General features: G+C 42.3%; 1 protein-coding gene across 2 annotated transcripts; it reads left to right on the top strand.

Moving 5' to 3' along the window:
- Positions 1 to 8,915: 8,915 nt before the first annotated feature.
- LOC110508249 (zinc finger and BTB domain-containing protein 14) lies at positions 8,916 to 12,691 on the top strand. 2 transcript variants are annotated; one of them, XM_021588677.3, is made up of 2 exons: positions 8,916 to 9,199; positions 9,909 to 12,691. In XM_021588677.3, exon 2 carries the CDS (start codon positions 9,937 to 9,939, stop codon positions 11,086 to 11,088), a length of 1,152 nt encoding a protein of 383 aa, XP_021444352.2. In that variant the 5' UTR covers positions 8,916 to 9,199; positions 9,909 to 9,936; the 3' UTR covers positions 11,089 to 12,691. The 2 variants fall into 2 exon arrangements, with proteins under 2 accessions (XP_021444352.2, XP_090082130.1); XM_090226004.1 differs by having other exon boundaries at positions 9,130 to 9,485.
- Positions 12,692 to 16,165: the final 3,474 nt, after the last annotated feature.

The raw sequence follows: 16,165 nt of genomic DNA on the forward strand, positions 1-16,165 counted from the left end.
GATCACCTTTATTTAACCAGGTAGGCCAGATCACCTTTATTTAACCAGGTAGACCAGATCACCTTTATTTAACCAGGTAGACCAGTTCACCTTTATTTAACCAGGTAGACCAGTTCACCTTTATTTAACCAGGTAGACCAGATCACCTTTATTTAACCAGGTAGGCCAGATCACCTTTATTTAACCAGGTAGACCAGATCACCTTTATTTAACCAGGTAGGCCAGATCACCTTTATTTAACCAGGTAGACCAGATAACCTTTATTTAACCAGGTAGGCCAGATCACCTTTATTTAACCAGGTAGGCCAGATCACCTTTATTTAACCAGGTAGACCAGATCACCTTTATTTAACCAGGTAGGCCAGATCACCTTTATTTAACCAGGTAGGCCAGATCACCTTTATTTAACCAGGTAGGCCAGTTCACCTTTATTTAACCAGGTAGGCCAGTTCACCTTTATTTAACCAGGTAGGCCAGTTCACCTTTATTTAACCAGGTAGGCCAGTTCACCTTTATTTAACCAGGTAGGCCAGTTCACCTTTATTTAACCAGGTAGGCCAGTTCACCTTTATGTAACCAGGTAGGCCAGTTCACCTTTATTTAACCAGGTAGGCCAGATCACCTTTATTTAACCAGGTAGGCCAGATCACCTTTATTTAACCAGGTAGGCCAGATCACCTTTATTTAACCAGGTAGGCCAGATCACCTTTATTTAACCAGGTAGACCAGATCACCTTTATTTAACCAGGTAGGCCAGTTCACCTTTATTTAACCAGGTAGGCCAGATCACCTTTATTTAACCAGGTAGGCCAGTTCACCTTTATTTAACCAGGTAGACCAGTTCACCTTTATTTAACCAGGTAGACCAGATCACCTTTATTTAACCAGGTAGGCCAGATCACCTTTATTTAACCAGGTAGGCCAGTTCACCTTTATTTAACCAGGTAGACCAGATCACCTTTATTTAACCAGGTAGACCAGATCACCTTTATTTAACCAGGTAGGCCAGATCACCTTTATTTAACCAGGTAGGCCAGATCACCTTTATTTAACCAGGTAGGCCAAGTCACCTTTATTTAACCAGGTAGACCAGATCACCTTTATTTAACCAGGTAGACCAGATCACCTTTATTTAACCAGGTAGACCAGTTCACCTTTATTTAACCAGGTAGGCCAGATCACCTTTATTTAACCAGGTAGACCAGATCACCTTTATTTAACCAGGTAGACCAGTTCACCTTTATTTAACCAGGTAGACCAGATCACCTTTATTTAACCAGGTAGGCCAGATCACCTTTATTTAACCAGGTAGGCCAGATCACCTTTATTTAACCAGGTAGACCAGTTCACCTTTATTTAACCAGGTAGACCAGTTCACCTTTATTTAACCAGGTAGACCAGATCACCTTTATTTAACCAGGTAGGCCAGATCACCTTTATTTAACCAGGTAGACCAGATCACCTTTATTTAACCAGGTAGGCCAGATCACCTTTATTTAACCAGGTAGACCAGATAACCTTTATTTAACCAGGTAGGCCAGATCACCTTTATTTAACCAGGTAGGCCAGATCACCTTTATTTAACCAGGTAGACCAGATCACCTTTATTTAACCAGGTAGGCCAGATCACCTTTATTTAACCAGGTAGGCCAGATCACCTTTATTTAACCAGGTAGGCCAGTTCACCTTTATTTAACCAGGTAGGCCAGTTCACCTTTATTTAACCAGGTAGGCCAGTTCACCTTTATTTAACCAGGTAGGCCAGTTCACCTTTATTTAACCAGGTAGGCCAGTTCACCTTTATGTAACCAGGTAGGCCAGTTCACCTTTATTTAACCAGGTAGGCCAGATCACCTTTATTTAACCAGGTAGGCCAGATCACCTTTATTTAACCAGGTAGGCCAGATCACCTTTATTTAACCAGGTAGGCCAGATCACCTTTATTTAACCAGGTAGACCAGATCACCTTTATTTAACCAGGTAGGCCAGTTCACCTTTATTTAACCAGGTAGGCCAGATCACCTTTATTTAACCAGGTAGGCCAGTTCACCTTTATTTAACCAGGTAGGCCAGATCACCTTTATTTAACCAGGTAGACCAGATCACCTTTATTTAACCAGGTAGACCAGATCACCTTTATTTAACCAGGTAGACCAGATCACCTTTATTTAAACAGGTAGGCCAGATCACCTGTATTTAACCAGGTAGACCAGATCACCTTTATTTAACCAGGTAGGCCAGATCACCTTTATTTAACCAGGTAGGCCAGATCACCTTTATTTAACCAGGTAGGCCAGATCACCTTTATTTAACCAGGTAGACCAGATCACCTTTATTTAACCAGGTAGACCAGATCACCTTTATTTAACCAGGTAGACCAGATCACCTTTATTTAACCAGGTAGACCAGTTCACCTTTATTTAACCAGGTAGACCAGTTCACCTTTATTTAACCAGGTAGACCAGATCACCTTTATTTAACCAGGTAGGCCAGATCACCTTTATTTAACCAGGTAGGCCAGTTCACCTTTATTTAACCAGGTAGACCAGATCACCTTTATTTAACCAGGTAGACCAGATCACCTTTATTTAACCAGGTAGGCCAGATCACCTTTATTTAACCAGGTAGGCCAGATCACCTTTATTTAACCAGGTAGGCCAAGTCACCTTTATTTAACCAGGTAGACCAGATCACCTTTATTTAACCAGGTAGACCAGATCACCTTTATTTAACCAGGTAGACCAGTTCACCTTTATTTAACCAGGTAGGCCAGATCACCTTTATTTAACCAGGTAGACCAGATCACCTTTATTTAACCAGGTAGACCAGTTCACCTTTATTTAACCAGGTAGACCAGATCACCTTTATTTAACCAGGTAGGCCAGATCACCTTTATTTAACCAGGTAGGCCAGATCACCTTTATTTAACCAGGTAGACCAGTTCACCTTTATTTAACCAGGTAGACCAGTTCACCTTTATTTAACCAGGTAGACCAGTTCACCTTTATTTAACCAGGTAGGCCAGATCACCTTTATTTAACCAGGTAGGCCAGTTCACCTTTATTTAACCAGGTAGGCCAGTTCACCTTTATTTAACCAGGTAGGCCAGATCACCTTTATTTAACCAGGTAGGCCAGATCACCTTTATTTAACCAGGTAGGCCAGATCACCTTTATTTAACCAGGTAGGCTAGATCACCTTTATTTAACCAGGTAGGCCAGATCACCTTTATTTAACCAGGTAGGCCAGTTCACCTTTATTTAACCAGGTAGGCCAGATCACCTTTATTTAACCAGGTAGGCCAGATCACCTTTATTTAACCAGGTAGGCCAGATCACCTTTATTTAACCAGGTAGACCAGATCACCTTTATTTAACCAGGTAGGCCAGATCACCTTTATTTAACCAGGTAGACCAGATCACCTTTATTTAACCAGGTAGGCCAGTTCACCTTTATTTAACCAGGTAGACCAGATCACCTTTATTTAACCAGGTAGGCCAGTTCACCTTTATTTAACCAGGTAGGCCAGTTCACCTTTATTTAACCAGGTAGGCCAGTTCACCTTTATTTAACCAGGTAGGCCAGATCACCTTTATTTAACCAGGTAGGCCAGTTCACCTTTATTTAACCAGGTAGACCAGATCACCTTTATTTAACCAGGTAGGCCAGTTCACCTTTATTTAACTAGGTAGGCCAGATCACCTTTATTTAACCAGGTAGGCCAGTTCACCTTTATTTAACCAGGTAGGCCAGATCACCTTTATTTAACCAGGTAGGCCAGTTCACCTTTATTTAACCAGGTAGACCAGATCACCTTTATTTAACCAGGTAGACCAGTTCACCTTTATTTAACCAGGTAGGCCAGTTCACCTTTATTTAACCAGGTAGACCAGTTCACCTTTATTTAACCAGGTAGGCCAGATCACCTTTATTTAACCAGGTAGGCCAGTTCACCTTTATTTAACCAGGTAGGCCAGATCACCTTTATTTAACCAGGTAGGCCAGTTCACCTTTATTTAACCAGGTAGACCAGATCACCTTTATTTAACCAGGTAGACCAGTTCACCTTTATTTAACCAGGTAGGCCAGTTCACCTTTATTTAACCAGGTAGGCCAGTTCACCTTTATTTAACCAGGTAGGCCAGTTCACCTTTATTTAACCAGGTAGGCCAGATCACCTTTATTTAACCAGGTAGGCCAGTTCACCTTTATTTAACCAGGTAGGCCAGTTCACCTTTATTTAACCAGGTAGGCCAGTTCACCTTTATTTAACCAGGTAGGCCAGTTCACCTTTATTTAACCAGGTAGGCCAGATCACCTTTATTTAACCAGGTAGGCCAGATCACCTTTATTTAACCAGGTAGGCCAGATCACCTTTATTTAACCAGGTAGACCAGATCACCTTTATTTAACCAGGTAGACCAGATCACCTTTATTTAACCAGGTAGACCAGATCACCTTTATTTAACCAGGTAGGCCAGATCACCTTTATTTAACCAGGTAGGCCAGATCACCTTTATTTAACCAGGTAGGCCAGTTCACCTTTATTTAACCAGGTAGACCAGATCACCTTTATTTAACCAGGTAGACCAGATCACCTTTATTTAACCAGGTAGACCAGATCACCTTTATTTAACCAGGTAGGCCAGATCACCATTATTTAACCAGGTAGACCAGATCACCTTTATTTAACCAGGTAGGCCAGATCACCTTTATTTAACCAGGTAGGCCAGATCACCTTTATTTAACCAGGTAGGCCAGATCACTTTTATTTAACCAGGTAGACCAGATCACCTTTATTTAACCAGGTAGACCAGATCACCTTTATTTAACCAGGTAGACCAGATCACCTTTATTTAACCAGGTAGACCAGTTCACCTTTATTTAACCAGGTAGACCAGTTCACCTTTATTTAACCAGGTAGACCAGATCACCTTTATTTAACCAGGTAGGCCAGATCACCTTTATTTAACCAGGTAGGCCAGTTCAACTTTATTTAACCAGGTAGGCCAGTTCACCTTTATTTAACCAGGTAGGCCAGTTCACCTTTATTTAACCAGGTAGACCAGTTCACCTTTATTTAACCAGGTAGACCAGATAACCTTTATTTAACCAGGTAGACCAGATCACCTTTATTTAACCAGGTAGGCCAGTTCACCTTTATTTAACCAGGTAGGCCAGTTCACCTTTATTTAACCAGGTAGGACAGTTCACCTTTATTTAACCAGGTAGGCCAGATCACCTTTATTTAACCAGGTAGGCCAGTTCACCTTTATTTAACCAGGTAGACCAGATCACCTTTATTTAACCAGGTAGGCCAGTTCACCTTTATTTAACCAGGTAGGCCAGATCACCTTTATTTAACCAGGTAGGCCAGTTCACCTTTATTTAACCAGGTAGGCCAGATCACCTTTATTTAACCAGGTAGGCCAGTTCACCTTTATTTAACCAGGTAGACCAGATCACCTTTATTTAACCAGGTAGACCAGTTCACCTTTATTTAACCAGGTAGGCCAGTTCACCTTTATTTAACCAGGTAGACCAGTTCACCTTTATTTAACCAGGTAGGCCAGATCACCTTTATTTAACCAGGTAGGCCAGTTCACCTTTATTTAACCAGGTAGGCCAGATCACCTTTATTTAACCAGGTAGGCCAGTTCACCTTTATTTAACCAGGTAGACCAGATCACCTTTATTTAACCAGGTAGACCAGTTCACCTTTATTTAACCAGGTAGGCCAGTTCACCTTTATTTAACCAGGTAGGCCAGTTCATCTTTATTTAACCAGGTAGGCCAGTTCACCTTTATTTAACCAGGTAGGCCAGATCACCTTTATTTAACCAGGTAGGCCAGTTCACCTTTATTTAACCAGGTAGGCCAGTTCACCTTTATTTAACCAGGTAGGCCAGTTCACCTTTATTTAACCAGGTAGGCCAGTTCACCTTTATTTAACCAGGTAGGCCAGATCACCTTTATTTAACCAGGTAGGCCAGATCACCTTTATTTAACCAGGTAGGCCAGATCACCTTTATTTAACCAGGTAGGCCAGATCACCTTTATTTAACCAGGTAGACGAGATCACCTTTATTTAACCAGGTAGGCCAGATCACCTTTATTTAACCAGGTAGGCCAGATCACCTTTATTTAACCAGGTAGGCCAGATCACCTTTATTTAACCAGGTAGGCCAGTTCACCTTTATTTAACCAGGTAGACCAGATCACCTTTATTTAACCAGGTAGACCAGATCACCTTTATTTAACCAGGTAGACCAGATCACCTTTATTTAACCAGGTAGGCCAGATCACCTTTATTTAACCAGGTAGACCAGATCACCTTTATTTAACCAGGTAGGCCAGATCACCTTTATTTAACCAGGTAGGCCAGATCACCTTTATTTAACCAGGTAGGCCAGATCACTTTTATTTAACCAGGTAGACCAGATCACCTTTATTTAACCAGGTAGACCAGATCACCTTTATTTAACCAGGTAGACCAGATCACCTTTATTTAACCAGGTAGACCAGTTCACCTTTATTTAACCAGGTAGACCAGTTCACCTTTATTTAACCAGGTAGACCAGATCACCTTTATTTAACCAGGTAGGCCAGATCACCTTTATTTAACCAGGTAGGCCAGTTCACCTTTATTTAACCAGGTAGACCAGATCACCTTTATTTAACCAGGTAGACCAGATCACCTTTATTTAACCAGGTAGACCAGTTCACCTTTATTTAACCAGGTAGGCCAGATCACCTTTATTTAACCAGGTAGACCATACCACCTTTATTTAACCAGGTAGACCAGTTCACCTTTATTTAACCAGGTAGACCAGATCACCTTTATTTAACCAGGTAGGCCAGATCACCTTTATTTAACCAGGTAGGCCAGATCACCTTTATTTAACCAGGTAGGCCAGATCACCTTTATTTAACCAGGTAGACCAGTTCACCTTTATTTAACCAGGTAGACCAGTTCACCTTTATTTAACCAGGTAGACCAGTTCACCTTTATTTAACCAGGTAGGCCAGTTCACCTTTATTTAACCAGGTAGGCCAGTTCACCTTTATTTAACCAGGTAGGCCAGATCACCTTTATTTAACCAGGTAGACCAGATCACCTTTATTTAACCAGGTAGGCCAGATCACCTTTATTTAACCAGGTAGGCCAGATCACCTTTATTAACCAGGTAGGCCAGATCACTTTTATTTAACCAGGTAGACCAGATCACCTTTATTTAACCAGGTAGACCAGATCACCTTTATTTAACCAGGTAGACCAGATCACCTTTATTTAACCAGGTAGACCAGTTCACCTTTATTTAACCAGGTAGACCAGTTCACCTTTATTTAACCAGGTAGGCTAGATCACCTTTATTTAACCAGGTAGGCCAGATCACCTTTATTTAACCAGGTAGGCCAGTTCACCTTTATTTAACCAGGTAGGCCAGATCACCTTTATTTAACCAGGTAGGCCAGATCACCTTTATTTAACCAGGTAGGCCAGATCACCTTTATTAACCAGGTAGGCCAGATCACTTTTATTTAACCAGGTAGACCAGATCACCTTTATTTAACCAGGTAGACCAGATCACCTTTATTTAACCAGGTAGACCAGATCACCTTTATTTAACCAGGTAGACCAGTTCACCTTTATTTAACCAGGTAGACCAGTTCACCTTTATTTAACCAGGTAGGCTAGATCACCTTTATTTAACCAGGTAGGCCAGATCACCTTTATTTAACCAGGTAGGCCAGTTCACCTTTATTTAACCAGGTAGGCCAGATCACCTTTATTTAACCAGGTAGGCCAGATCACCTTTATTTAACCAGGTAGACCAGATCACCTTTATTTAACCAGGTAGGCCAGATCACCTTTATTTAACCAGGTAGGCCAGTTGAGAACAAGTTCTCATTTACAACTGTGACCTCTGGCCAAGATAAAGCAAAGTAGTTTGACACAGAGTTACACATGGAGTAAACAAAACATACAGTCAATAACAAAATAGAAAAAGTTTATATACAGTGTGTGCAAATGAAGTAAGGAGGTAAGGCAGTAAATAGGCCAATAGTGGCAAAGTAATTACAATTTAGCAAATAAACACTGGAGTTATAGATGTGCAGATGATGCTGTGCAAGTAGAAATACTGATGTGCAAAAGAGAAGAAAAGTAAATAAAACAGTATGGGGATGAGGTAGGTAGATTGGGTGGGCTATTTACAGATGGGCTATGTACAGCTGCAGCGATCGGTTAGCTGCTCAGATAGCTGATGCTTAAACCTCAGGCCCTGGCAGCCCCATCTTGGTATTTATGGGAGTAAATCGGTGGGTTTGTGATCGGCTACGAAAAGCCAACTGACATTTACTCCTGGAGGTGCTGACCTGTTGCACCCTCGACAACTACTGTGATTATTATTATTTGACCATCCTGGTCATTTATGAACATTTGAACATCTTGGCCATGTTCTGTTATAATCTCCACCAGGCACAGACAGAAGAGGACTGGCCACCCCACATAGCTTGTTTCCTCTCTAGGTTTCTTCCTAGGTTTTGGCCTTTCTAGGGAGTTTTTCCTAGCCATTGTGCTTCTACACCTGCATTGCTTGCTGTTTGGGGTTTTAGGCTGGGTTTCTGTACAGCACTTTGAGATATCAGCTGATGTAAGAAGGGCTTTATGAATAAGTGTTATTTGGTTATTGGCCTTTCTGAGAGTGGGTTATTGGGTGACTTACATAATTATCTAAATTAGGTCATATTAGGGTAAAATCCATTGCTATAGTATAGTAGACTAGAGGCTGCCTGTCCTGCTGTAATTCATCTCCAGTCCTATAGATGGCAGCAACACTAGAGTCACCCACTCTGAGCGCCGACGACCACAACAAGAGGAGGAAGAGGAAGAAAGACAAGGCAAGGCTCCTGTCGTTGGGATTGTACTAGACGGGATACAGTTTATGTCAAAAAATTTCGTAACAGGTTAGGAGAATATACCCAGTAGTTTAGGATAATTAACGTACCGGGTTAGGAGAATTAGGTTAATGTTATGAAAAAGGGTTACGGGTAGCAAAAATTTATTTTTTAAATTATTTTATTTTAAACTTTTGACGTTAATTTGACATAAAGTGTATCCTGTCTAGCAGTGACCCGCGCGTCGTCGACTGCAGCCTTGCGTGACAACACCAGAAAAAGGGGATTTGTGTTTCGCGTAATGCTGTTTATTCTGTCTCTCGACAATTTGTTATTCTCGAAGGGGGGGGAAATCGTATATTTTCACGTTTAATCGACACGTCGAACAATGTGAAATGTTCTATTTTGTGTTGTAAAGTGGATAAAAGTTAAGGAAAACCTTGAAATGGAGGCTTGCTGAGCAAAATGGCTGGGCGCACTGAAATGTGAAACATTTGTAAGGTTAAACAGTATCAGCAGAAATAACTGGCACGCAAGGGCGCAGAAATACCTTCTTTTTCCACCTCTGGATGTGAAACATCACTGTAAGCCATTTGTTAGTGGCATAATTTCTATTTTATGAATTAGATGTTTTTTGTCGATACCTGCATTTATCGATATAACTTCGTCGTGTATTTTTCCATCGGATTTCTGCTTGACCGCATTCTGTTATTGTCTCGACGCTCAGCTGTGGATTTAAACACCAGGAAACAACAGCCCACCGAGTCAGGAGTTTTCTATTTGATGTGACTATATTGTTGTTGTTTTTCGACAGACACTGATGAGATTGTCTGCGGATGTGCGAACTAATCGATATTAATTAGAAACACTGCTATTGTTGACTTTCAGACACAGCAGCTGGGGGTTTTAACTCTGGAAACGACACACCTGCCCCAGTTATTGTAAAAAAAAAAAACAAGACACCTTTTTAATTGACCCTTTCAACACTTGACTTTTTTTTTCAACAGATAAATATCCCTAAATAAACCTGCAATCATGGGTGAATTCCTGAAATACATCGACTACGATCACAAGACCAGTTTCCTGAAGATGTTGAACCAGCAGAGGATGGAAGGGGACCACTGTGACGTTGTGGTTGTGGTGGAAAACGTTGAGTTCAGAGCTCACCGCTGTGTCCTGGCCGCCTGCAGCATCTACTTCAAGAAGCTGTTTAAAAAACAGAACGATGTGGACAACTCCATCGTGGAGCTCGACTTCATCCGTTCAGACATCTTCGAGGAGGTCCTCAATTACATGTACACCGCCAGGCTCGCCGTCCGCAAAAAGGACATCAACCTCATGATGTCATCCGGACAGGTCCTGGGGATCACGTTCCTCGACAACCTGTGTTCGCAGAAACGTGAGCCCAACATGAAGCCGAGTCGTGAGAACCAGGCGCCAGGGGACGGTATGAGAGCCCAGGACGCCATCCTCAAAGAGCTGGCCATGGAGGAAGTGAGGAAGAACAGCTTCTACGATGGAGGGATGGAGGCCATGGGCTCCGGGGGGCCTCACGGGGTCCCTCCTCACTTTGGCGGGAACATGTCTAAAGACCCCCACAGCGCCCACGGCTGGACCTCCTCGTCCTCGTCCTCCAGCGATATGAAGCTTGACTACCTGCTGTACGGCCACCGCTCTGACGGCATCCACCCGGGAATGAAACCAGGCGGAGACGGCCCCAAGAAAGACAAGTCCCACCTGGCCCACCGTCCGTTCGCTTGCGAGGTGTGCCCCAAAACCTTTACCACCCAGGCCCACCTCAAAGAGCACCTGAAGATCCACACGGGCTTTAAACCGCACCGCTGCCTGGTCTGTGGCAAGGCGTTCATACGAGGGCCCGACTTAAAGCGGCACGAGAGGGTCCACAGCAACGAGAGACCCTTCGGATGCCAGATGTGTGAAAAGGCCTTCAAGCACAAGTCCCACCTGCGAGACCACGAGCGGCAGCACCGAGGGGAGAGGCCCTTCAACTGCGGCTCCTGTGAAAAGGCGTTCATCAAAGCGTCCGACCTGAAGCGCCACTGGAACACGATGCACAGCCAGCGCAGAGCGCTGTCCCCCGCCGCCGCCGCCACGGGCAGCATCCAGGGAGACGCCGACACGCAGAGCCAGAGGGACTGGAAGCTAGAGGCTGGGCCACACTCGTAAGGACAGACTGTTACACACACACACACCAAGCATTACATAGTGACAGACACACACCAAGCATACATAGTGACAGACATACACACACACCAAGCATTACATAGTGACAGACACACACACACACACACCAAGCATACATAGTGACAGACACACACACACACCAAGCATACATAGTGACAGACACACACACACCAAGCATACATAGTGACAGACACACACACACACACCAAGCATTACATAGTGACAGACACACACACACACACACACACCAAGCATTACATAGTGAAAGACACACACAACACACACACACCAAGCATTACATAGTGACAGACACACACACACACACACACCAAGCATTACATAGTGACAGACACACACACACACACCAAGCATTACATAGTGACAGACACACACACACACACCAAGCATTACATAGTGACAGACATACACACACACACCAAGCATACATAGTGACAGACACACACACACACACCAAGCATACATAGTGACAGACACACACACACACCAAGCATACATAGTGACAGACACACACACACACACACCAAGCATTACATAGTGACAGACATACACACACACACCAAGCATACATAGTGACAGACACACACACACACACACACACCAAGCATTACATAGTGACACACACACATGAATACACGACCTGTGATATGTATTGATGTGTGATATCCCGATGAGAAGACGAAGGGATCGTAACTTGTCTGTTACTGGCATGACCCAATGGACTCTAATCTGATCCTGTTGAATCGTTGAACTACGTATGTTTTTCATTTATCCCCCCCCCAAAAAAAAATAATGTAATAAGAAGAAGAAGAATAATAATCATGTAAAACTTTACTTGTCTATGTACTTCTACGACCAGTACATTTTTCACAGGGAAAAACATTGTTACTATTTAGACAGATATGGGGGACGGGGAGGGGGGGTTCTTCTCTATAATAATAATTATTATAACTTTATTACACTTTATCTGTAACATTTTTAAGTGTTTTTATTTTTGTTTAACCTTCCTGGATTTTAAGAGAGAGAGAGAGAAGAAGAAGAGAGAGAAATGATTGCATAAAATGTGTTGTTCTGTATATTCTCCTACATGTAGATTGTTTTTTTTTAAATGGATGTTTAGTTGTGCTGATTGATTGATATTTACACTGTACAAGGTAACCAGAGTCACCATTCTTCATTTTGATACAGGTTAAACCAAAGTCTTGGGCCTGTTGTTGTTGTTGTTGATGATGATGATGATAGACAGCAAGGCTCCCAAGTCAATTCTGGAAGTTAAACATTAAAAATCCAACCTTTTTGATTTGACAAGCAATGTGAACGGGCTGTTCATTGGCTGTTCACACCGTAGCAGCATGAATTCTGACTAGATTTTACTGTTATACAGTATCACTAGCCCATCATCAAGATACCATCGGAGAGAGAGAGAGAGAGAGAGAGAGACCACGTCTGTATATACTGTAGTGTGACTAGTTGCATAAATCTAAAACATTTCGAACACAACACCGTATATGCACATTTAGCGTTGTTCTCTTACACACTGAAAATAAAACCATATTTGATGAGTTGATTTTTCTGATTGTCAACATCTGATTTATTTTGTTCATGAATTCAGTACATGTACTTAATATACATGTCTATAGCAGTCCATGGGGCAGGTGCTCTGGTCAATGTAAAGTTACGATAATATCAGTTCAGGGAGAATTTTTTGTGTCCCAAATGGCACCATTTTCGCTATGTAGTGCACTACTTTAGACCAGTGGTCCATAGAGCTCTAGATAAAAGTAGTGCACTATACAGGGAATAGGGTGCCATTTGGGAAGCGGGCAGGCTACAGTGTTTATTTATCCTAAACTCAGAACAGTGCGTCCAGCGTGTGATGGAAGAGGGTTTCGTGACATCCAGAGGCCTATTTACAATTCTCTTCTCACGGAAGCAACGCAGTCATGCTAGCTAGTCACGCCCCCTCAACGATATAAACTCTCTGGATTGGATGATATTTCCTCACCAATCCAATGCTTTTAAATCCTTGTGGGGGAGTGAATGAGTGTATATTTAGGGGAAGGGGGGGATTAATGCCCTGGTAAAACCACTGACAACATGGAAAGAGGTATCATTATACTATGAACATTTTACACCTACAAAGCAAATATATATTTTTAAATACAATGTACTACTATTAATTTCACTGAACCGTAGTTCAGAAACGGACATTTCAGTCCTATTAGAATATTTTTAGAAAATGGTAAAATAGATATCAGTTTAGCCAATCAGTGATGTGAAAGGGTCATTCATTTCTTCAGATCAGTGATCTGCTAATCTCAAGGAAGAACGCGCTTCAGCTCCTAACCCCCCCCCCCCCCCCCCCTCCTAAACTCCCCCAAATCAACCCTTTACGCTCCTTTATGTGAAGCAGAAATACGGGATATCCGTAAACAACCGAGCGCAGATTGCACATATCAGATGACAAGATAGAGGTACCCACCTTGTTGTTTATACTCGTTCAGTTGAATCCGATCCAAGTTTCTGGAGTTATGAGTTGATAACGTCAAGACAGGAAGGCAGGATGCATGTCGGAACAAGTTCCCTACTTTGCCTTCAACACTAGATGGTGTTCTGCACGCAGCTATACACTTCTATTGGCCAATACAGATACTTTCAGAAACTATTCACACTAATTAGGGATTGAATTGTTGTTGTTTTTTTGTGTCAACGATCGGCACAAAATAAATCTGTAAATGTCAACGTGAAAGAAAAACTATTTTTTTAATGACTGAAAAATACAACATTGATATATTTTGATTACTTAAGTAAATATTCAACCCTCTGAGGCAATACATGTTAGAATCACCTTTGGCAGCGATTACAGCTGTGTCTTTCCTAACAGTTTAACAAACCTGGATTGTACAATATTTGCACGCTATTCTTCTTAATATTCTTCAAGTTCTGTCAAGTTGATTGTTGATCATCGCTAGACAGCCAATTTCCAAGTCTTGCCGTAGATTTTCAACCTGATTTAAGTCAAAACTCTTAACTAGGTCACTCAGGAACATTCAACGTTGTCTTGGTGAGCAACTCCAGTGTAGATTTGTCCTTGTGTTTTTAGGTTATTGTCCTGCTGAAAGGGTAAATTCGTCTCCCAGTGTCTGTTGGAAAGCAGACTGAACCAGGTTTTCCTCTTAACTCTGTTCCGTAACATCCCAACCACCAACACCCTATCAAGACACCTGTAGAATCTATACCGATGTGTGTTGAATCTGTTCTGGTGGTGACCCAACACCCTATCAAGACACCTGTAGAATCTATACCGAGGTGTGTTGAATCTGTTCTGGTGGTGACCCAACACCCTATCAAGACACCTGTAGAATCTATACCGATGTGTGTTGAATCTGTTCTGGTGGTGACCCAACACCCTATCAAGACACCTGTAGAATCTATACCGATGTGTGTTGAATCTGTTCTGGTGGTGACCCAACACCCTATCAAGACACCTGTAGAATCTATACCGATGTGTGTTGAATCTGTTCTGGTGGTGACCCAACACCCTATCAAGACACCTGTAGAATCTATACCGAGGTGTGTTGAATCTGTTCTGGTGGCCCAACGCCCTATCAAGATATTTGATGTTGGCGATTCCTTCTAATGTAGATAACTAAGATTCAAGGTTAGCACTGATATTGGGAAGGGTTCGGGAAGTAGTTCATTGGAGGTCAGTAAGGATTCTATTCTCAAAATGTTTCCCATTGTGAGGCAGAGGAATTCAGCTCATCCAACCAGTCTCTTGATACCAAGAAAAGCCCAGAGCCAGCAATCACACACACACACACACACACACACACACACACACACACACACACACACACACACACATACACACACACACACACACGGATGCACACATAGGACACACACACATACACATGAATGCACACATGGATGCACACACAGGACACACACACACACACACGGATGCACACATAGGACACACACACACGGATGCACACATAGGACACACACACACACACACAGATGCACACATAGGACACACACACACACACGGATGCACACATAGGACACACACACAAATGCACGCATACACTTACACACGCAGAGCCTGCAATCAACCACCCACACACACACAAACGCGGCTGTACAAACACATCTCAAAATACACTTCCTTTGCACAACTGTGATAAAAACGCATACGTTCTGTGTTCAGCTAACACAGTATCTAGTATTACCTAGTTGTATTACTCTGTCTCATTAAAACAGGAGGCCAGATCACAGTACTGCCCAACAGGAAAATATCTCACTAATTAGTCCCTCGTGCTTCAGTCAGGTCCTCTATGTAATATCCTTTGTGTTAAAGCCAGTCCTCTATGTAATATCCTTTAGGTCCTCTATGTAAGGTCCATTGTGTTAAAGCCAGTCCTCTATGTAAGGTCCATTGTGTTAAAGCCAGTCCTCTATGTAAGGTCCATTGTGTTAAAGCCAGTCCATTGTGTTAAAGCCAGTCCTCTATGTAAGGTCCATTGTGTTAAAGCCAGTCCTCTATGTAAGGTCCATTGTGTTAAAGCCAGTCCTCTATGTAAGGTCCATTGTGTTAAAGACAGTCCTCTATGTAATATCCATTGTGTTAAAGACAGTCCTCTATGTAATATCCTTTAGGTCCTCTATGTAATATCCATTGTGTTAAAGACAGTCCTCTATGTAATATCCTTTAGGTCCTCTATGTAATATCCATTGTGTTAAAGCCAATCCTCTATGTAAGGTCCATTGTGTTAAAGCCAGTCCTCTATGTAAGGTCCATTGTGTTAAAGCCAATCCTCTATGTAAGGTCCATTGTGTTAAAGCCAGTCCTCTATGTAATATCCTTTAGGTCCTCTATGTAAGGTCCATTGTGTTAAAGCCAATCCTCTATGTAAGGTCCATTGTGTTAAAGCCAGTCCTCTATGTAAGGTCCATTGTGTTAAAGCCAATCCTCTATGTAAGGTCCATTGTGTTAAAGCCAGTCCTCTATGTAAGGTCCATTGTGTTAAAGTAA

Source organism: Oncorhynchus mykiss, chromosome 28 (assembly GCF_057628025.1).
Source record: "Oncorhynchus mykiss isolate SJ-2025 chromosome 28, ASM5762802v1, whole genome shotgun sequence".
NCBI lineage: Eukaryota > Metazoa > Chordata > Actinopteri > Salmoniformes > Salmonidae > Oncorhynchus > Oncorhynchus mykiss.